Source organism: Rhinolophus sinicus, chromosome 7 (assembly GCF_057876585.1).
Source record: "Rhinolophus sinicus isolate RSI-liver-muscle chromosome 7, RSI-T2T, whole genome shotgun sequence".
Lineage (NCBI taxonomy): Eukaryota > Metazoa > Chordata > Mammalia > Chiroptera > Rhinolophidae > Rhinolophus > Rhinolophus sinicus.
In genome coordinates this window covers 45815203-45836947 of record NC_142507.1, presented here as the reverse complement: position 1 = coordinate 45836947, position 21745 = coordinate 45815203, and the positions used below count along the sequence as shown (strand labels likewise).

At 40.2% G+C, this 21745-nt stretch overlaps 1 protein-coding gene across 5 annotated transcripts in view; it reads left to right on the top strand.

Moving 5' to 3' along the window:
* Positions 1 to 21745, top strand: part of PTPN22 (protein tyrosine phosphatase non-receptor type 22) — a 64824-nt gene that overhangs the window by 17334 nt on the left and 25745 nt on the right. For 2 of the 5 annotated variants that reach the window (XM_088799501.1, XM_088799499.1), the window contains 10 exons: positions 10757 to 10865; positions 11135 to 11211; positions 11369 to 11464; positions 11883 to 11921; positions 13073 to 13144; positions 13263 to 13322; positions 13899 to 14041; positions 14550 to 14616; positions 15435 to 15512; positions 17890 to 17976. In XM_088799501.1, coding sequence (XP_088655627.1) covers positions 10757 to 10865; positions 11135 to 11211; positions 11369 to 11464; positions 11883 to 11921; positions 13073 to 13144; positions 13263 to 13322; positions 13899 to 14041; positions 14550 to 14616; positions 15435 to 15512; positions 17890 to 17976 — 828 coding nt within the window. Of the gene's footprint in view, position 1; positions 479 to 10756; positions 10866 to 11134; positions 11212 to 11368; positions 11465 to 11882; positions 11922 to 13072; positions 13145 to 13262; positions 13323 to 13898; positions 14042 to 14549; positions 14617 to 15434; positions 15513 to 17889; positions 17977 to 21745 lie in introns of those variants that run through there. The other 3 variants (XM_088799500.1, XM_019730373.3, XR_016021755.1) reach the window with 3 other exon arrangements.

The window sequence follows — 21745 nt, the reverse complement described above, 5'->3', positions numbered from 1 at the left end:
GCCTTTTCTCTAGGAAGCTAGAAAAAAAAAAAAAAAGAATTTCACTGAAGGGTGATGGAAATATAACAGTCTCAGAGCTAAGCAGACCACACGTTATCTTCTGGTTAGCCTCTTGTTTGTTAAAAACTTGAATTGTAACCAGGTTGCTTCCTTGAGAAGGAAGGCGCTAGGGCCCTGGAGTGAGAGGTTGGCTTTGTACTGTGACCACAGAAGCTGGTTACATACTAATTTCCTCTCAGGCTTGTGATGAAGTCAGTAAACCACAGCCTTCAGCATGCTCTGCTCAGCCTGCAGCGGTGGCTTGTCACTGGTGCCTCAGCCATGACACACATTGGACACACCTGCCCTCCCTTAACCGGCGGCTCATAGACCATCTCTCTTGCCCTGCAGCATGGACCAAAGAGAAATTCTGCAGAAGTTCCTGGATGGGGCCCAAAACAAGAAAATTCACAAAGAGGAGTTTGCCACTGAATTTCTGGTGAGTCCCATGTGTGACACCCTCCGCGTACTTACAGGCTGTGTAACTGACTCCAACTCTTAGACCAAATTGCCCTGGGGATCAAGTGCGTATCTCACCTCCCAGGGAAGAGCGCAGGACGACAATCTCAACGTGAGACCTCTCTGAGTTGTTTGTGTGTATTTTAGATACTCTTTCCAAAATGCTGTTTTTAATGCTTTCTTTGCTACTTCTTGGAGTTTGACGGGGAATCCTGAGAAAGATGTACAGCATTTCAGGTATATAAATACTAATATTTATGGTACATCTGGAGTTCCCAGGTATCGAGTTGTAATTTATGCTTCCAATGACTGATTTTAATTAATGTTAAAGAGAGAGAGAGATTAGGATTAACTTTTTGTGGAACATTCTGTTTTTCCATTTGGGTGACAGAGGCTCCTGAAGAGCACCCAAACTGTCCACTGCCACATTTCTTTATTCTTTCTTTTTTTCTGAGAAAATAAGGTTAGAATATGTGTTGTTGCAATAACAGGGTTTCCTTGACCTTCGTTTGTTTGCACGGGCGCAGTGGCTGGGATGGGGAGTAGACACAAGTGAGGGACACGGAGGGACACATAAGCACAAGGTAGATTAGGGTCAACGGGATGAGATGACCCCGAGGAACCCTGTATCTCCTCTGAGGGGACTGTTGTTATTGCTACAATGGCAGCTGGGTAGTCATTCATCCTATAACCCAGCACATCCGATGACATACGATGTCTGAGAGCACCCATCATGTATTTTGGAATACTTCCAGCTGGTGTCTCAGAGCTATGAGGACTTCAAACCTTAGCTCTCCAGCTGTGAAGAAGTAGGAAAAACAAGAGAATTGAAGTATAAACCTGAAATGAAATCACGATTCTGTCATCAACCAAAGGATCGGCTATTTGACGTATTCCTTAATCTCCCCAAATTTCTGTTTTCTAACTTCTAAAAAGGGGAAAAGAATTCATGTCTTGCATATCCTCCCAGGATTGTTGTGCTGATTCAATATCAGTAATAATTAAATGTGGCCATTCATTAACATTTACTGAGCACCTAGTATGTACCAAGTACAGTTCTAGGCACTGAGGCTACAGCCGGGAACAAAACAAAAGCCTTTGTCTGTCCTTGTGGAGCTAACATTGGTACCAGAAAGTAGATGTGAAAACACTCTGTAAAGTCTCCAGTGATTAGATGTTGTGATCGAATGCTTATATATTATAATCGAAACCCTGTGTCAGCTCAACTTGGATAATATGGTGTCATGCTCTACTTGCCGCTGGCCAGTCTGAACCCCTTGAGTACAGTTACCAGGGAGGGAGGTAAGTCCTGGCCTGTATGTCTGTGTAGACGTGTGCCTGCCCCGCATGGTAATTCCTGAGCCAAATTCACCCAACACATAGAGGTAGAAAGTAACCTGAGGAGGCAGTGCCAGCTTCTGTTTTGTTTTAGTTGTGGTTTTTTTTAGAACAATGTAGACTATGTCCCTAATATTTCACCTTTTCTTAGCTCAGTCATTATGATCTCTCACCAAATTATACCGCTGTCTCACCTCCTGTTTTCTCTGCCACTGGTCTTGCCCCACCTTCAATCAATGTTCTGTTCAATATTCAAGTGATCTTCTAATAATACAAACTCAGTCATTTTTTCCCCCTGCTTAAAAACCTTTTGGAGTTTGTATTTCTTTTTTCCAGTTGTTTAAAATTGTGAAATATGATGCCCATTTAGAAAAGTACACAAGGTGTGTAGCATAATTGTAAAGGAACCACGGCCCGAGGCAAGGGGGAGGACATTGCAGACCTCAGAAGACCTGGCTGTCTCCCTCCCCACCAGCTCCCTCACCCACCCCCACCCTGCCCTGCTCTGCCCTATGAATAATCACTATCCTGACTTTTGTATTAATCACTTCCTTGCTTTTCTAGCTCCTGATTTTAAGGACCTTGTTTTTGGGTGGTGATTAAGTGGAATCTCACTGTTCACTGACTCACGTCCTCCAGTGGAAAAACAGAGTCTTGTCCTCAGCCCCACCTAAATGTTCAGCTGAGCCACCAGAGAGAGCAGCTATGGGGGAGCTGGGGAGTGGTGATAGGGGCTAGGTTGCTTGCTTGGACAAGGTACATCGTGCCGTTAAATTGGAGGGCTTTGCACCTGGTCATGTCCCACAGCCCACCTTCAGCCCTTAATGTATTCTCCAAAGATTCGATGTTTCTGAGGTTTGAGGACCGAGTCTGTGGCCACAAGGCCACAGTTAGCCAAAATGACGGTGCCTTGGTGGGAATTACCGAAGTCGTCTCTCCTTTCAGGTGGACTCTGTGCTCCTTGCCCACTGCCCGGTCCGTAACTTAGACTTCACTTCCCACTTCCCCCTGGGCCAGGTAGCTTTATGCAGAGCACACAGCCCTGCCATCACCGCTGAAGGCAATAAATACCATGCTGCTTAGGTCTTTGGCCTGGGCCAGGACTAAATTCAATCACCTTTCTGTAGTCGTCACTGCCACTGACCACTCCTATGAGGTTTTCATGCATTCATTCAAATATTTATTGAGCACTGACTATGTGCAAAGCATTATGCTATGTGCTGGCATTGCAATGCCCCGTGATTTGGGAGAGCCTATCTCCTAAGACATGTGAGGACAGCTAGAGAGGAAGATATTAAACAACTAATTCCTCTATTAAATATTTAATGGTAATTGTGATAGTCCTGGTGGGGTTTCAGGGAAGCATCACATTTATTATTTTATTTTCTACTCATTAAAAAAAAACCACACACATACCTATGAGGCAGTTACGATCTCTGACTTACAGAGGAGGAAACTGAGGCTCTGAGAGGTTAAGGAATTGGCCTAAGCTCACTCAGCCATTCAGCCAGACATGAAATTTAACCTGGACCTGTCATTTCAGAGCTTGTGAAATCGGTCCTTATACAATAATGTCTTGCTTCTGCAGTACCACTGAGTCCCTGTATAACCCTAAGGCTAGGCCCTAGTTATATAGTATAATTTCTATACAGCAGAAGCTGCAGTGTGCAACCACACTATTGAAATTTTCTTAAAGGTACTTTAAAAAATGTCAGTTGGGGTTATTTTTATAAAGCAACATTATTGAAAGTTAAAAGGCAGCAAATTCACCATAGTACCAGCGTCCCATCAAATACAATTTTTTTGGGTGTAGAAATTCTAGTTCTTGTCCATTTATATAATGCCTTTTATATTATTGTAATTATGAGCATAGATACAACTTTGTATTCTTTTTTTAAAAAAATATTTATTTAATTTTATTGGGTAACAGCGTGCTTCTCCAGGGCCCATCAGCTCCAAGTAGTTGTCCTTCAATCTAGTTGTGGAGGGCGCAGCTCAGCTCCAAGTCCAGTGGCCGTTTTCAATCTTTAGTTGCAGGGGTGGGGTGCAGCCCACCATCCCATGCGGGAATAGAACCAGCAACCCTTTTGTTAAGAGCTCGCGCTCAAACCAACTGAGCCATCTGGCCGCCCCACAACTTTGTATTCTTATTTTCACTTATTATACCAAAATTACCATGTTGATTAAAATTTATATTAATGGCTTTTGATGCAGCATGATATAATGAAAAAATAATAATCGTAATAATAGCTAATTCTTCTATACCTGTTATAGACACTGTTCTAAATACTTTTTATAGCAGCTCATTTAGTCCACTGAGGAAGGCACTATTATTATTTCCACTTTATAGATGAGGAAACTGAGGCACAGAGAGGTTAATTGACTGTCTCAGGGTCACGTAGCTAGCACGTGGTGGAACTGAGTTTTGGACCGAGGTTTTCTAGCTCTAGTGTCTGTCCTTGTAACAACTTTGGAGGCATATAAATCGGGGCGTAAATTAAGTTCTGCCTATTATTAGCTGTGTGACCTTGAACAGAGTAACTAAAAAGTGGGAACAAGTAATGTTCACTTTGCAGAATTGCTCTGACGATAATAGAATAAATACATAAAATGCCTGGTACATAGTAGTTAATCCTTCATAATTCTTCAGATGTCAATTTGGTGGTCACTTCCTCAAAGACGCCTTTCTTGACCTCCCTGAGTAGATCAAATCGCCAGTCATACGTTCTCGTGAGCCCTGTCATGTTTTTACATTTCTTGCCCGGCACCCCAGCGTTATTCAGATATTTGTATTCAGAGCACTTATCAGAATTCCCATGTGACCCTTGTTTGTGTGATGATTTGATTAATAATGTCTGCTTTCCCATCAGAATGAGATTCCACAAAGGCAAGGCTCAGATGTCGTCTGTGTCCCTTGGTCCGTCAGTGACTAGCAGAGTTTGATGTGAGGGATACTGAGGGACAGACAGGTGAAACGACTTAGCTGAAAGTCCCTAAGTGGTGGAACTCACATGTGAACCGAAGCTGTCTGACTTTTGAGCCTAAGCTTTTGGTCCCCTATGCCCCTCCACGCTATGTTGCTCCCCGGGTATCCATGGGTCTCAACTGTTTAAACTTAAAAGAACTGCAGACTCTTAACATAGACACAGAAAAATACCTCAAACACACATATAGAATTTAACGATTCGTAATAAAGGAGGCACCCGTATAAGCACCACTCAGATCAAGAACTGGAACTTCGCCCACTCCCCAGAAATCCCTTGGGTGTCCTTCCCGATCACAACTCCCCCCAACCCCCGCCAGACTAGAGGCAAACACTACCCCGAGATTATTGTCTTTCTTTGTTATTCTGTATAGCTTCAAGACATATATATATATATATATATATATATATATATATATATATATATATCACTAAGCAATAGACCTTCACTTTACCTGTTTTTGGACTTGTGTAAATGAAAGCATCTCATTTTTTTTCTTTATATCGTTTGTCTTTTACTGTACGTTATATTCATAAATCCATCCTTGCATAAAGCTGGGTCACGCAGGGCCAGTTCAGTGTTGGCCCACCCGTATCCCTACTAGTAATACTCGTGTTCATTGGATTTAGAGACCCAAGCTCCTCATTCCGTTTTTTATCATCCATGCTTTCTCTGTCCTGTTGGAGCCTTGGAATAGATCGTACTGACCCGCAGTGGGAAGGCACTGAGAAACTACCTTGGGAAACTCTGGAGACGGCCCAACTTTGATTCCCCTCTCCCACCTAGCACAGGAGGGTCACGTTCCATCGGTCCCAGTCCAAAATATAAGTTATGCTGCATCTTCTATACAATAATGAAGTCTTCTGAGGCAAAGCCATTGTGGTCTTGTGCTTCCTCTTTGCTTTCTGATCGCTTTGGGGAGTGACCTTAATTCATTTGCCGGTAATTAATTGATTATTCAATGAGAAAGACATGCAAAGGACTCAGTCCTGATTTCTAGAGTTCTATGGCCAGGACTCAGTTCTGTTTTCCCATCTTGAAAGGAAAAGGGTAGTAGAGTACACGAAGCAAAAAAGTTCACTGTTAGCTTATCAAATACACACAGAGTCTGGCTTCTCTACTTCGGAACGTATCTGGGTCCCAGAGGGATGCTTATGTCTTTTATTTATTCTCTTAGCAGCTCTTCCCCCGATTTCTCTTGTTGGTGCTGCCTGTAGGGAACTCACATCCCCTACTTTGTGGCTTGCAGATCAATAAATACCTTTTCCCGTTGACCTATCTTTTCTTTCCCAACCCAACCTACCCCAGGACCTTGCTTTCTCTTGCATACCTTTTTGCTTCCTCTCTCAGAGTGTCTCCTTTTCTGGTGAGGTTTGTCACTTCTTCTGTCCTAATTCTGCTCTGTTTTGCTCTCTGTTGGGGTATTGGAGCCTGGGGGTCTGGTGGAGAGAGAAAGGGAATTTAAAAAAAAAAAAAAAAAGAAGGAAGACTTCACCTTAAAGTAAGATACCTGGAAAAATAAATCTTTCATTCTTTCCAAATTCAACAAATTCTATAGTCATTTCCTATGTGAAGTTTTGGCTAAAAGAGTGTCTCCTTTTGTCATCCAGTCAGAGGACTCCAGGAAAATGAAGGGAGTAGGAAAAAGCAAAGCCGTCCTGTCCCGTTATTGAAGGTGGCAGTCAAGGCAGCTTAACAAGCAGAGGTTACACACATACACGCATAACCTTTATCTGTAACATTTTACCAAATTAATTGAGGCATGTCTTATAAAAAGGGCTTTGCCCTATAGCATTCTCCCTGGAAAGCACTCCACAAGCAAGCAAAGCAAAACAAACAAATAAGAACAGTGGAAGGAGTATGCATGAGGCTCAGTTCTGGAGACTCATAGAAGGAGCTGGTCTGGGACTTGACATCTTTTCAGCAGCCCTGGAATCAATGGCAATCTGAAAATGATCATCCTGAAGGTACATATGAGCAAAGAGAGCTGAAAAATTACTATAACTTGAGTGTAGATATTTTACAGTCACTCATATATCTGTGCCATGCCCTTACTTACATTCCCAAACTAGCCCACTCACATCCATCTTGTTATAAAAATACGCAGTATAGAGTTATAAGCTCATCCTCTCTCTTCCTAAATCCAATTCTGAAAACCCACAAGAATTCAAACCATGAAAAGAAACTCGGACTTAAGAACTGACTGTATGCTTGCTTTTTAATAAGTCACCCACGTCTGATCTAACTCTAGAAACAGAAAAAAAAACACGGTCATTAGAGCAATACATGCTGGCATTTGTGGTCCAGTAAATAAACAGGCAGTGGTGATCTGTTCCATTTGTCATCTTTAGTTGGAAAAAGTTTACATTCCTATACACTGACTTGTTATGATGATTGAATCTATTTGTTATTTGGAAAGTGTCAATTTAATTAGATTCCAGATGTTTGGTCATTCTTTGTGTTATGAACTTCCAGCTACCAAATACCTCAACTTTTTTCCTCTCCTTGTAGACTCTGTTATCAAGTAATCCTGAGCTAATTTAAAAATCTAATGATGGATTGGGATGATTGGTTGAAACAAATTTCTATTCTCTAATACCTTTTTTATCTCTTTGTTTCATCATACCTTATTTTCGGCTTTCTTTTCCTCACCCATTTATTTTTAATGATTTAGTTATAAAGTATCCTTAAGTAAACTCCTACTGACAGACACACATCCTAAATAATCATGTTGAAACACTATGTGAAATATAAGCAACTAAGTAACAGTAATTAACAATCCCCTTCTTATTTTCGCTTGTTGCCAGTCACTCCAGAATAGTTCTTTCTCTGTTTCTGTGTGTCTCTTTATTAATTTACCCCATGGAACAAAATAGACTATAATCATGATCGAAAAATTCAAAAGCAGTACCAGGCATACATTTATGAGAAAGAAAAGAAGTACCATAGTTTTAAAGAAGTGATGTTACACGTAATTGTCAGTGACATCCATTTGTACAATCTTGAAAGAAGCTACAAGTCAATCTTCAGAAGCCTCATAATAGGACAGTGGGAAATATGGAAAAATTAGCTTGGGGTCCAACTGGGGAGAATCTTAAGGACCTGTAAGGAGTGTAGACTTTTTTCCTAGTAGCAAAGGGGATTCACTGACGTTTTTCTTGGGGTGGGGGAGGAAAGGCAACAGGACTTTATTAGGGAACAGTTGTACTTCTGTTGCCTCGCAGCAGCCTACCCATCTGTCCCCTCGTACCTGCCCCTAAAGAAAGGAGAGTCTGTGAGACGGATCCTTTCAGGGACTTTGCTTCACCTTTGTACTTACACTTTATGTCTCCCTGTTTGGCCCCAGGATGACGGCTGGCTAGTCAAAGATGGGTTCGACTCCCCGGGGAGCTGGGGAGAACCCAAGCCAGACACAGCCACGTGGGGACCATCTGGGGAACTCGTGCGATGGATAGAGGTGGGCACAGTCCCCCACCTTCCCCTGGCTAAGGAGAGCCTCTGCCTCTGCGGCTGCATTCCCCGGGGGAAGTGACTCAGTGATGTGCTCTCCGTCTATTCAGATACATAAAGGTTTAGTCCCTTGGGGAAGTCCTGAGACTTACGGTTCCGCTGCCTGCAGGCAAGGGTGATTGGCTTGAATCAGTTTCCTATTGTAATGTATGGGATTCACAGATTTTGAGATTAACAAGCTTTACTTCTTGTACTTCCACACCTAACTAATAAAAGCCATGCATTGGCCCGATTTGGGGCTCAGTCCTTGAGACTTGAGTCCCTTGGCCCCGCTTGCACTCTACTCTCTGTCTACTGTCTTTCTTAACCTTGTGCCGCCCTTCTTGCTTCCCACTGCTCTTGTGCAGAATGTGATATACTTCCAGGACTTTATTTTTTTTCAAGTCAAGATGTCCTTTCAATCTTAGTTGTGGAGGGCACAGCTCAGCTTCAGGTCCAGTTGCGGTTGTTAGTTGCAGGGGTTGTACTTCCGGGACTTTTTTTTTTTCCAAGTCAAGTTGTTGTCCTTTCAATCTTAGTTGTGGAGGGTGCAGGTCAGTTGCTGTTGTTAGTTGCAGGGGGCGCAGCCCACCTTCCCTTGCAGGAGTCAAACCAGCAACATTGTGGTTGAGAGCTCACTGGCCCATGTGGGAATCGAACTTGCAGCCTTCTGAGTTAGGAGCATGGAGCTCTAACCTCCTGAGCCACCGGGCCGGCCCCACTGACGTTGTTTTGAGCATGAGACAGAGATTCATAAGGAAAGCAATATTTTAGTAAGACTAAATTGGCATAATTGTGCCTAATGGATTGCAATGGGGAAAGACAGAAAAGTGTGAAGATGAGTTAAAAAAGAGCTGTAACAGTTCAAGCTTTAAGGGAAAGGGCCTGACTTAATGTATCAGAGGTGGGCATAGGAAGGAATATTGATGTGAAGTATTGTGTGGAAAGAATCAGTGGAACTTACTGACTGAATTGTGGGAAGGGGGAAAGCAAAAGTGACTCTCAGTTTCTAGAGTATGGTTACCTGGCCTACAGATAGTGCCGTTAGCATTAAAAGTGGGAACAATGATGATTTCGGTTTTACATGTGCTGAGTTTGAAGCTGCAATCAGATACCCAAGTGGAAATGTCTAGGACATGGGTAGGAATTGAGGACTGGAATTTCATAGTTGAATCTCTATATAGACATTTGAGACTTATCCAATAGGAGTTGCAATTATAATTCAATTTTAATCAGTTAAATTAAAAAAAACGCTGGTATGTTTTCTGTAAGAGTGTATGATGTCTCTGATCAACTGTATATAGTGAGAGAAGAGCAGAGAGTTGAGGACTTAACTTTGGAACTTCAGATAATTCACAATTAGATAGAAACAGAGTCAGTAAGAAAGAGTGAGAAGTGGGAAAGAGAAGTCAGAGAAGAAAGAGGAGAACCAAGATAATGTAGACTAATAAGGGCCACAGGAGGAGGAAATTAAAAGGGAGGAAGGAGGAAGTTAAAAGGGAATGAAAACTGAGTAGACACAGAGGGCTCGCACCCAAAGGAAGTAATTAATGGTCTCTGTGTGACCAATTCACTATTCACTAGTGGGCAAATAATAAAAACTTATTTTCTGTAGTTAAATTCAACAAATATTTATTGGCCATCACAGACGTTTTTCCCTTAATCTTTCTTAAGTTGAGTAGGGGTTCACAAAGGTCAGATCTATTAAATGTGGTTTCTTTGAGTGATAAGGGTATTAAACAAAATTTGGGACAAGGTTGATTTATAAGAAGGAGCTAAAGACGAATTATCATTTCCTCTGGCCTGAAATTTTGGTCTGTAGCATAATGCTGGCAAATGGGAATAATTTTAAGGAGTTACTTCTCTATCTTGAGAAATCTTGTTCAGCCATATTATGCTACACCTTGGCTGGCCCAGATCATATTTTTCCAACAGAATCTGATACTATTTAAACGTTGTTTGGTTGAGAGGTGGGCTTGAAGTTTGGGTCATCGGAAAAAAAAAGACTGCTTTTGAGACTGAATCTTTGAAATTTTGCTAGATATGGAGGGATTTTGTTCAGTTTAAGCTCCATTTCTACTTGAAATAGTCCTGTAATAGCTGTAAAGAAAGTAAATGAAACTTGTAGTATCCGATCCTTTGGGTGGAACATATAGTTTGTTTGCAGAAGATCCTGTTTTGTTTTTTTTAATGTTCATCAGTTTTCACCTCTAAGTTTTAGCTGTTTGTGGCTTAACTCATTAGGTGTGACCATTTCACTTCTCCAAATGTCACTGGTCTCTGCTGTCCCTGTACTCTGGGGCTCTGTCCTGAATCGAGTCAGCCATGGAGGGTGCTGAAAGCGCTACCATGGACTGTTTGGTTAGTGGAGAAGAAAAACTCTCTGGAGATAGCTTCTTACCTCTCTTTTTCCCCAGGAAGATTTAATTGTTGGCATTTTATTACAGAAGCTGAAAAGACAATCCACCAAATACAAGGCAGACAAAACCTATCCCACCACTGTAGCAGAAAGGCCCAAGAATATCAAGAAAAACAGATATAAGGATATCTTGCCCTGTAAGTCTCATTTCTCCTTATAAACTAGCACATTCTCCCAAATTCAATTATTCCTATCTCTTTTTACCCATTGTTTGCTGTTCTTAATTCTGGAACGTGGCTTTGGCGAGTTAGGTTGTACCATTTATGACTACAAAAGTACACTCACTTACTCACTCACTCTTCAAACACTTGTGAGCACCCACTGTTCACAGGGTCAGTCCCTGACTTACAGGAAACCCTCTGACTAAGTCCTCTTAATTATACCCTATCTTTCTTTTGTATTATAGATGATCATAGCCGAGTAGAGTTATCCCTGATAACCTCTGATGAGGATTCCAGTTACATCAATGCCAACTTCATTAAGGTCAGCTCCATAGTCCATGTTCTCCAAGGACCTAGGTAGGGGGTGGGATGCCAGACCGTATTTTTCTGGGTATCTAAATAAAAGGAGGGAAGTCCACTAGGCAAGAAGAAAAGGGTGTGATCTGTCGTCACCCCATGTCATTTCTGCACCCCTTCAGGGAGTCTATGGACCCAAGGCTTACATTGCTACTCAGGGACCATTGCCTGCCACTCTCCTGGACTTCTGGAGGATGATTTGGGAATACAGTGTGCTGGTAAGAGCAGAGCTACCTTACTTACTATGTTCTCTCGTTTCTAGGGGTAGAGGGGCTAGGAAGCCAGAAGTGTGACTGAGGTTTACTGTGTATTAAAATTCGTGCACATTTTGGTCACTCACTAGAATTTTGGGCACTTCTTAGTCAAAATCACAATATCACTGTTTTTCAAGGAAATGAAAGTTCTTGTCTTAACAGGCTCATTTGTTAATAAGAATCGACTCATTTGAATAGCGAAAAGGGAAGTGAGGACAGAAAGAAGAAAGGGTAGGAGCAACAGTTAATAATTTATCAAGATTTCTTTTTTAGTTAAAAAACAAAACAGAAAAGAATAATTCATACTTTCTGACCCTGGGACCCATGGATTGACTGCCCTTTCTGGCTATATCAATGTTTATGTTTCTATTTCATTCTCCAGATCATTGTTATGGCGTGCATGGAGTTTGAAATGGGGAAGGTGAGTTCTTTCTAGTATATCTCAAGGTAAAGGAAAGAAGAACAAGAAGGGGGGAAATTGGTAGCAAACTTTCCTTTAACTAGTTAAAAATCAGGCTCCTCTTACTATTTTTCAGGGTGGCAATGCCCCAGTGACTCTCAAAGCTTTTTTTTACCCCTAAAAATCCCTTTTGTCCGTTTTCCTGGTAGAGTCTGTGTTTTAAAATGAAAATAAGGTATGCTTTTTGAAGTAACAATTCATCCTCCCATTTTCACTAGTCACACATCTTTAGTTGCCAGTCAGACCTTCTAACCCTGTGTTTCCAACATCCATTAACCACATGCGGCTATTGAGCACCTAAAATATGGCTAGTGTGACCGAGGAACTCAATTATTTCATTTTATTTTATGAATTTCAATTTAAAAACTGATACTTCATTTATTGCAAAACTTTAAGTATGTTTGGAACAACTTGGGTATATGACTCATTTTCAACTATCCGTTTTATGACATCTAAATGGAAAGAAAATATCCATGAAAATTTAGCATATTAAACGAGATGCACTATAAGTATTAAAAACACACTGGATTTTGAAGACTTTGTTTAGCATGTCCAATATCTAATGACTGTTTCATATTGATCACATGTTGAAAAATGTTTTGACATATTGGCTAAGTAAGATACATTATTAAAATTAATTTTACCTTGTTTTTTCATTTTTGAATGTGGCTATTAGAAAATTTAAAATTACATATGTAGTTCATATTATATTTCTATTGAACAGCATTCTTCTAACCCACGGTTGCCATGTTGAGTTGACACAATTCCAGTTAAAACCAAGGGAACGTGGTGTTTCAGGGAAGCTGTGCAGCTTTTCGTGGACATATGATTTCTGTTACTCTTTTTGAAATACTGAAAGTGTCAGATCCCTGTTTCTACTTTTTGAGACTTCTGAGAAATCTGTAATTTATATTTCCTTTAATGGTTGTTTTCCCATCCTTGGAGATTCTAGACCATGACATTAGGGTTGGAGTTTAAGGGGATTAGAAATTCCTAACCCCAGGTGAAGCACACACAGCTGAATTTGCTTCTGAATGAGGATGTGGGTTTTCTTATCCAGAGGAGACTAGACTATATGGAGGGAAATCACTATATTCTGCTTTGTGCAACAGAAAAAATGTGAGCGCTACTGGGCTGAGCCAGGAGAGATGCAACTGCAATTGGGCCCTTTTTCCATATCCTGTGTAAGTATGACGCCTATTTCCATTATGGCCGAGCAAATGCACCAGGAGAATAGTCTTATAGAGAGCAGTCTTTGAATCTTAGCCTTTGAAATAACTCATATTTTAATTTACTTTTTAGGAAGCTGAAAATAAAAAATCGGATTACATAATCAGGACTCTAAAAGTCAAGTTCAACAGTGTAAGTATAGCACAGGAGCAGTAAACTCAAAAACTTGCAGCGATCAGGCAGATAAATAACATACGTGTGTGATTCAGTCTGGGCATAAGACGGGGGGGGAGGGGCTTTGATGTTCTGGGGAAATCTTCATAGTCAGAAGAGACCTTTGGTGTAATCTGTGTTCCCCAGTCTATTTCACACCATGACACCCATATAAAATGATAATCCTTGTAGAGGCTGTATAGTGACCACAGGCTGGGAACCAACTCGAGAGTTCAGGCTGCCCAGTCTCTCTAAGGCCAAAGGATTTACTATATCAGCATGCCTGTGACCCATTTCAAGTTTCCCAGTTGGGAAGCCCTAGTTTGGACTGTCTTCATATCTACCTCCTCTGGTGAGTGGGGCAGATAGGGACAGGCCAGTAGTGACCTAAAGTCACCTTTAATTGTTCTTAAAAGGCGAGTGGTCACCAGAGGTCTACAGGGAAGAAAGAAGCATAAATTGCAAAAAAGATGTAGATGCTGCTTAGTCAGAATATTCTTGTGGCAGAATCTTGAACCCTCCTTTTATTCTGGCTTTTTTTTTTTTTTGTAATAGGAAACTCGCACTATCTACCAGTTTCATTACAAGAATTGGCCAGACCATGACGTGCCTTCATCTATAGACCCTATTCTGGAGCTCATCTGGGATGTGCGTTGTTGCCAAGCAGACGACAGTGTTCCCATATGCATTCACTGCAGGTAGGATGCTGGTGTATGAACCTCCTCCCCAGAACAGCCCAAATGTCCTGTCTGGGCAGGAATCCTGCCTTAACTGAAGGAAGACTGGCTTTGTTGGGAATTAAAGTGGCATGAGCACACAGGATGTAGGCTTCTGACCCTCACCCCACTTTTCCAGGTGATCAGAAAGGAATGGAGCTTAGAAATGAGAGGGATTGAACTTTTGAAAAAGGTCAATCACAGAAACAAACTATAAAAAATTCGATCTGATCGTTACATTAATATTGTTCTGATACGTTACTTGTGAACAGTACAGCTCTAGAGACCCTTGCTGTGCGAAGTTGCCTAAGGCCTGTCCTGAGTTTCAGTGTAGCATGTGGCAATTTGCGAACATGCTCTGAGAAATGGCAGGGTTTAGAAAGTTCCAGTGCCTCCACGTTTCTTCTTCCTCACATCTGCTGGTGAAATTTCCCAGCTATGATCCGCCCTCTGCAACGCAACACGCTACTGCTGTGATCTTTCATTTCAGTGCCGGCTGTGGAAGAACTGGGGTTATCTGTGCTATCGATTATACATGGATGTTGCTAAAAGATGGGGTGAGTCTCTGTTGGCAGGCACTTCCCATTTGTTTACACTGCTCCTCTGAGACTTAGCAATGGTCTGGTTAAACATCGATCTCCACAATTCATCTTTTCTAGAATACGTCAAGATTTTAGCCCTGCTTCATCAGGTGATTGAATTAGTTCCTAAGTTGGTAGTTCTCAAAGTGTGGTCCCCAGACAAGCATCATCTTCATCATCACCTGAGAACTTGTTAGAAATGCAAAAATTTGGGCCCAGGCCTGAGGTGAATTGATGCAGAAGCTTCTGGGGTCGGGGTGGGGGGAAGCAAACTCTCCAACTGCTTCTGATGGATGGTATAGTTTGAGGACCATTGTCCTAAGTCACACAGTCACCCCTTTATCCAAACTGCTTTAGTAGATGGACTCAGTTTACCACATTCAAACTTTGTATTCCAATCTATTCAGCGTTTTGTAAAAATCTAATAAGAAGTGGGAAGTTTAAGATACGGACTTTAGGCCTACCTGCCACCTTCTTTTATTTTGTAAAACTCTCATACTTGCTCATCTACTGAGCATTCTCCCTCATTATATTCTTAACTTCAGACATTTGATCAGCCCATGTGAAATCATCCTGAAGAGTTTCTTAAGTCTTCTCTAAGACCAGGTTGTAAATCATGGTGTAGTGATGAGAATCGTCATTAGTTTTAAAAATATATCCATTTTCTAGTATTATCCCATGTTAGGAGAGCAGATATCATGGAAGTAACAAGACTCTGAGAAAGTGGCAATAATTTATTAACAAAGATAGGAACAAAGGAGTAAGTTGTTGTTTTTTCTTCTTCTTTTGGACAGATAATTCCTGAGAACTTCAGTGTTTTTAGTTTGATCCAGGAAATGCGAACACAGAGGCCTTCATTGGTTCAAACTCAGGTATGGACTATGGTGAATGGATCATAACATGTGTCTGAGCCTTGCTCCTCCTCTGTTTAATAATAAGACATCCAGAAACAGCCAACTGCGTACCTGACACCAATTTACTATTGTGTTCATCCAGTCCCATTTCCTCCATCTCTGACTATCCCAATATTTTTCCTGTATCCCTTGCCCTTGGTCAAATTCCTTTCATTCCTTATATTTTACTATCTGGAAAATATTAAGAAACCAATATAATATTTCTTACAAAGGATGTTGAAAAGAATTCAACGAGTTGTTGGACTTATGAGAAAGAAATAGCTGGTCAGGTTAACTTGGAAGTGTGTAGTAGTAATTCATTTCTGAAACTGCAGAAAATCAGAACTATCTTCTACTTCAGGAGGTGGCAACAGAATCTGGAGCATGAGGTCTATATGCTCATTTGAGGAAATAATGAAAAATGAAAGTAAAACCAACCCTAATCCTATCACCTAGAGGAGACACTGTTACTATTTTTCTGTAGTCTCTCCTAGTTCTTACTGTATGCACACTTTAAAAAATCCATAATATGTATCACAATATTTTCACCCATCCCAGATTGCTCACACTTGTTCACTCCATTATAATGCTCTTCTCCTGTTTTCTTCTCTCCAACTCAAGTTGTCCCTCCTAGGTGAAACATTCCCAGCCCAAATCTCTCACTTTCTACAATATTAATTTCACCCATATTTCCTTATCAAAAATTTTACCCATATTTCTAAATGGTCTCCATCTTTAAGATACAGTTTAGTACTCACCGATTCATTCATTCATCAAACATTTATTGATATTTTTACTGCTTAAATAGCAAAACCTTAACGTGTGTAAAGCACTTAACAAATGAACTTGCACACAGGGTTAGAGGTAAAACAATCGATAGTGGCAGTTCAAATATTTTCATCTAGCAGTTGTAAATTGAGGGGAAAAAATGAAGAGGTATTATAATGTAAACCTTCTGTCTGGCCCACACAGGTTTTCCACTAATAGCCAGTGGAAAAAAATAATTTCTTTTCATGTGTTGACTGTAGGTGTTTTCTATATTCAACCTATGAGGGGGAAAATTTGTGTGAAATGAAAGCATTAGCTGATTTAGTGGGGTCAGACTTAAAAGAAAGCTGATCCAGGTTAAGTATATAAAGACTCCAGGAAGTATGCCACCTACTTGTAAGAGTACAATATTAAATTATAATCCTGAATCAATCAATAAATATACCCCATTTCAGAAAAAGTCCATTGCAGGCCTGTTTTCAAGAGTTGGAAGACAGCGGAAACAGTTTTAAGTTAGCCTTCATGTTTTGGCATCATCAATGACTGGCTGCACACGTACCTTACCCGTCGCAGCTGCTTTTTCTGACACTCCTCTAACCAGGAAGTAGCACAGTAACCAGATGAGTGCTTCCTGGGTGACTCTTCTCTGTTTTTTAAAAAATTAAAGAGTGTACCTACCAATGGCTGCATTGGGTGAAGACTCTGCATTATTCTCCTGTTACAATTATCTTTGGAAAAAGTTGTGCTTTATTTGTATAAAATTGTGTAAAGTGTCAGGGGAAACCGGAATAGGCCCATTCAGATGAAAAGTAGACCCAAAATCAAATGCTTGAGTAGGTTCAGAAGCAAAAATGGAGTAGTAAAAACCTACAAACCTCGTAATGTGTAAAGGTCTCATTTCTCTATGGTGAAATCCTTTTGTAACCACAAATTTCCAAACTCTATTCAGTGGTCTGCTTTCCTTTGATGTCTTTACTAGAAGAGAATTTCATCAGTTTATTCTAAGGGCACTAAACTGAGAGTCAGAAGATTTGAGTTCTAACCCAAGTCGTGGAAATTACTTCTGAATGACCTTGGACAAATTGCCTATAAACAGGGGTAATAGTCTAGCTTGCTCATAGATCAATTGTGAGGGTCAAGTTAAATAATACATATTGAAGCCATCTAAACTACCCATCAACCACGCTCTACCTTTTTCAAGAAAAGGTGAAGGTGGCTTACAAAAAATGCATCCAGTATGAAATAAAAAAATTTTAAATGTGAGCGAGGAAAACAGAATGAGAGGGATGATGGTGGGGGGAAAGGTAAGAAAGTGGGGTTAGAACATAAAAAACATACTTCAAGGTCCTTGTATATTAGCTAGAAGTAGATCAACTATTTAGCTGTTTCTAGCAGCCTAGAAGTGCTTTGAAGTCTTAAATGGGCTACACAAACAGAAGGCCTTGTAATTAAACTAGTATTGATGGTCTTTTCAGGTCTGCTATCCTAGGATGTGATTGGTGTTCACAGTTCACCAAGTTTTTTGTTTCTGTAGTTCACCAAGTCTTTTCCTTTGTTTTCCATTGTTCTGGATTGTGGCGCTCTTTAGGAACAATATGAACTGGTCTACAAAGCTGTCTTAGAATTATTTAAGAGGCAGATCGATATTATCAGGAATAAACACTCTGGAACACAGGTAAGCTTTAAACTTGATATTTTGTCAATTTTTAAAAAGAGTATTTGATTTTGGTGAATAGATCTCAGATTAGTTGCAGGACTTAGCTTATTATTTATCATCACAACTAAATTGGAATGTCAGGTGTGCGTGGGCTGTATTGCAAATCTGGAGGACAAATTAATCGACGTACTTTAACTTAGAAAATTCATGTTTTGGTTAACCTATTGCATACAAGTTTCAGCTAAATTCAGAAATAATATGAGTAAGTGAAAGGGCAAACATATATTCTGTTCCCATGTTTTAGACAGTTGTGTGGCAAGTTAGAAGTGAGAGTGACAATTACGAAGTAAAATCATAATTAAGTACTCATATATTTTTCAGGTTACTTTTGCCTCGTTTTGATTGTGTATGTCTCATCGAATTTTGAGACTATTTTAGAATATCCAAAGATCTTAGGTATAAAAACAATTATGATTTGACCAAATTCCAATAAAAAAATTTGAGTATTCTATGATATGCTATTTTGATTTCATCATAGAAATTGATAAGTCAAGTACTTCCTGTGTAATCACAAAGTGTTAGATTTCGAACAAACCTTAAGAAGACAAAAATTACTGATTTATCTTCCAGGGTATATGCAATATATACATATTAAATTAATTTTTAATATCACATTTTGGATTGTTAATCTGGAAATATTCACTGAGGACCTACTGCTTTCACAGCATTAGAAATACAAAGCTTGGGGCAGCCGGTTGGCTCAGCTGGTTAGAGTGCGGTGCTCATAACACCAAGGTCACTGGTTCGAGTCCCACATGGGCCAGTGGGACTGCGCCCTCCACAACTAGATTGAAAACAACGGCTTGACTTGGAGCTGATGGGTCCTAGAAAAACACACTGTTCTCCAATATTCCCTAAAAAAAAAAAAAAGAAATACAAAGCTTATAAGAGATAACCCTGATCATAACTCTTATAAGTTCATGATGAAGCAGGGGGAGGGAAAGAAAGGCAGAAAAACTGTTGAAGCAAGGGAACGAACTAAGCAAACAGTTAATGTCAACTCCAGAGAGAAACAATATGGTGGGAGATCATGGAAATAAGAGTATAGTGGCCAGAAAATGTCACTTTTGTCCAGTTGTGCCTATTTCATTGGCTAGTACTCCCTGAACGAGGTTAAATAATTGAGGTCATATGGACAACCTAATTTTAATGGGTAAGACTCTTAAGTTTCACTTCTAAGTGTGATGCTGACTTGATTGGAGATATGCATTTTTTAATTGTTTAAAGAAAGTATTAATTGATTCTTAGTTTGTTAAGAATTTTTTTCAGAAAGAAGGTTTATTTCTGTTAGTTGCATATTTTTGCATTTACGGAATGATCCCATGGATTTTCTCCTTTAACCTATTAATAGAGTCATATCATTGGATTTGTTAATATCAAACCATTCTTGTACTCTTAGAAGAAACCCTTCTTAAACAAAGAATGTTCTTTTAATGCGTTGCTGGAATATGTGGGCTGATATTATTTGTAGGTTCCAGGAAATGTCAATACTCAAATTTAGTCCAGTGGCAGTGCCTTGGCTCCAGGCAGCTGGGTTGTTTGGAGTGGGTCCTGTGTCAGTAAATGGTAACATGGGAATATGGTTCAAGACCCCACAATGGAAACTGGTGAAAGCTCGCCAAGGAGAACTTCTGTTTCTGGGAAGACCGAGTAGACCTACTTTTCCCTATTCCTCCCAGTAAGTGCATCTAGTAACCCGGGACATCATATCTAAAACACATATAAGAAGGCAGATCAACTAGGGACTTTGAGACCCAAGGAAAGACGTAATGGTGAGTTCTTTGGGTTTTTCCTTTGCCTCATATGTCTCAGATGTGGAACTGAAGACTCCGATAAGCTGGAAATGCCAGTGGAGCAGAGAAAACAAGACCCAACAAGAGCCTGTTCTCTCTAGCCAGAGGACCAGGAAAGGAGCAGCCCAGCAAGACATAAAACTTTTAGATAACAGTCACTGTACTCCAGTCAACACCAAAGAAAAGAAATGGCCCCCAACCCCACCCTTGCCAGCAAAGGCTGAGTAGATTCCTACCCTCGCAAGACTGTAATAAAGTGCTCGGGTGGTGTGAGAGAAGGTCAAGTAGAGAGCTAGGACTTTCATCCCCACTGGCCTGCAATGAGGTTTCCCTGCAGTGACAGTGGAGACTACATGGGGGGCCTGAGTTTCCACCCGGCAGTAAGTGGCACCCCAATGCCTTCCCACTGAAATAGGGTCAGAGGAGGCCTAGTGCAGAGGCAGGACTTTTACCATCATTCAGCAGTAAGGAGACCACCCCCACCACAATGTCAAAAATGACACGGGAGCCTTTCCCATGGTATCTCTCCTTGAGTGTCAACAGAGGTTAAGTGAGGAGGCCGGAGGAGGTAGAATCCACCTGGTAGTAACAAAGCATAGCACCCCCTTCTCTTGTCAGAATGGAATAAAACAAACAAATACACAAAAACCCAGTTAAATGAGAAGATTTAACTAAGATCCAGAGCCTCATATCTCAAACCAAATGAATAAAAGACAATCAATAGACGACAGCACTGAGATGACAAAGACGTTAGAATTATCTGACAGATTAAAGCAGCTACAATAAGAATGCTTCAACGAGCAATTACAAACATGCTAACGACAAATGAACAAATAGAAAGGCTCAGCAAAGAAATAGAAAGACTCAGGAAAGAAACAGAAGATATAAAGAACTGAATGGAAATTTTAGAACTGAAAAATATAGTAACTGAAACAAAATATCTCAGTAGATGGGTTCAACATCAGAATACAGGGTACAGAAGAAAGAGTTAGTGAACTAGAAGAGAGAACAATAGAAATCACCCAGTCTGACCAACAGAAAAAAATAGACTGGAAAAAACACACACACACAAAAACACATAGAACCTCAGGGAACTAAGGGACTATTAAAGACAAAACAAAGAAACAAAAAAACCCATAGCATTTGTGTCATCCAAGTCCAAGAAGCAGAGGAGAAAAAAGGCAAGACTAAAAAAGGTACTAAAAGACTCATCATAATTAAACTTCTGAAAACTAACGGTAAAAATTATAGGAAGCAGCCAGAGAAAAATGATCTTAACTGTAGGAGGAAAACAATTAGGATTACAATAGATTTGTCATCAGAAACCATGGAGGCCCAAAGGAAGTGGCACAATACTTTTCAAATGCTGAAAGAAAAGAACTCTCAACCCAAAATCCTACACTCAGTGAAAATATCCTTCAGATGAAGGGGGAATCAAGACAGTCTCAGATGAAGAAAAACTAAGAGAATTTGTCACCTGTAGACCTACCCTCAAAAAATGACAGTTTCTTAAATAGAAAGGAAATGATGAAAGAAGGAAGAACATAGTAAGCAAAAACATGGGTAATGTAACAGGTTTTCCTTCTCTTTAGTTTTCTAAAGTGTTTGATGATTGAAGCAAAAATGTCTGTTGTGGTTTTAAATTAGAGGAAATATTAAAGACAATTGTACGTAGGGAAGGGTTAGTAATATAAAGGGAGGTAAGGTTTCTGTACTTGAACTAGTAAAAGCGTAACACCTGCAGACTGTGGTAAGTTATGTATATATAATGGAATACTTAGAGCCACAAATACAAAAGCTATATTAAGACATATCCTAAAAAAACCACACAACACTATACATAATCAAAATGACATTCTAAAAAAATACAGGAAAGAGAAAAAGGCAGGATAAAGAGAAATGAGAAAAAGAGAAGCAACAGAAAACAAAAAATA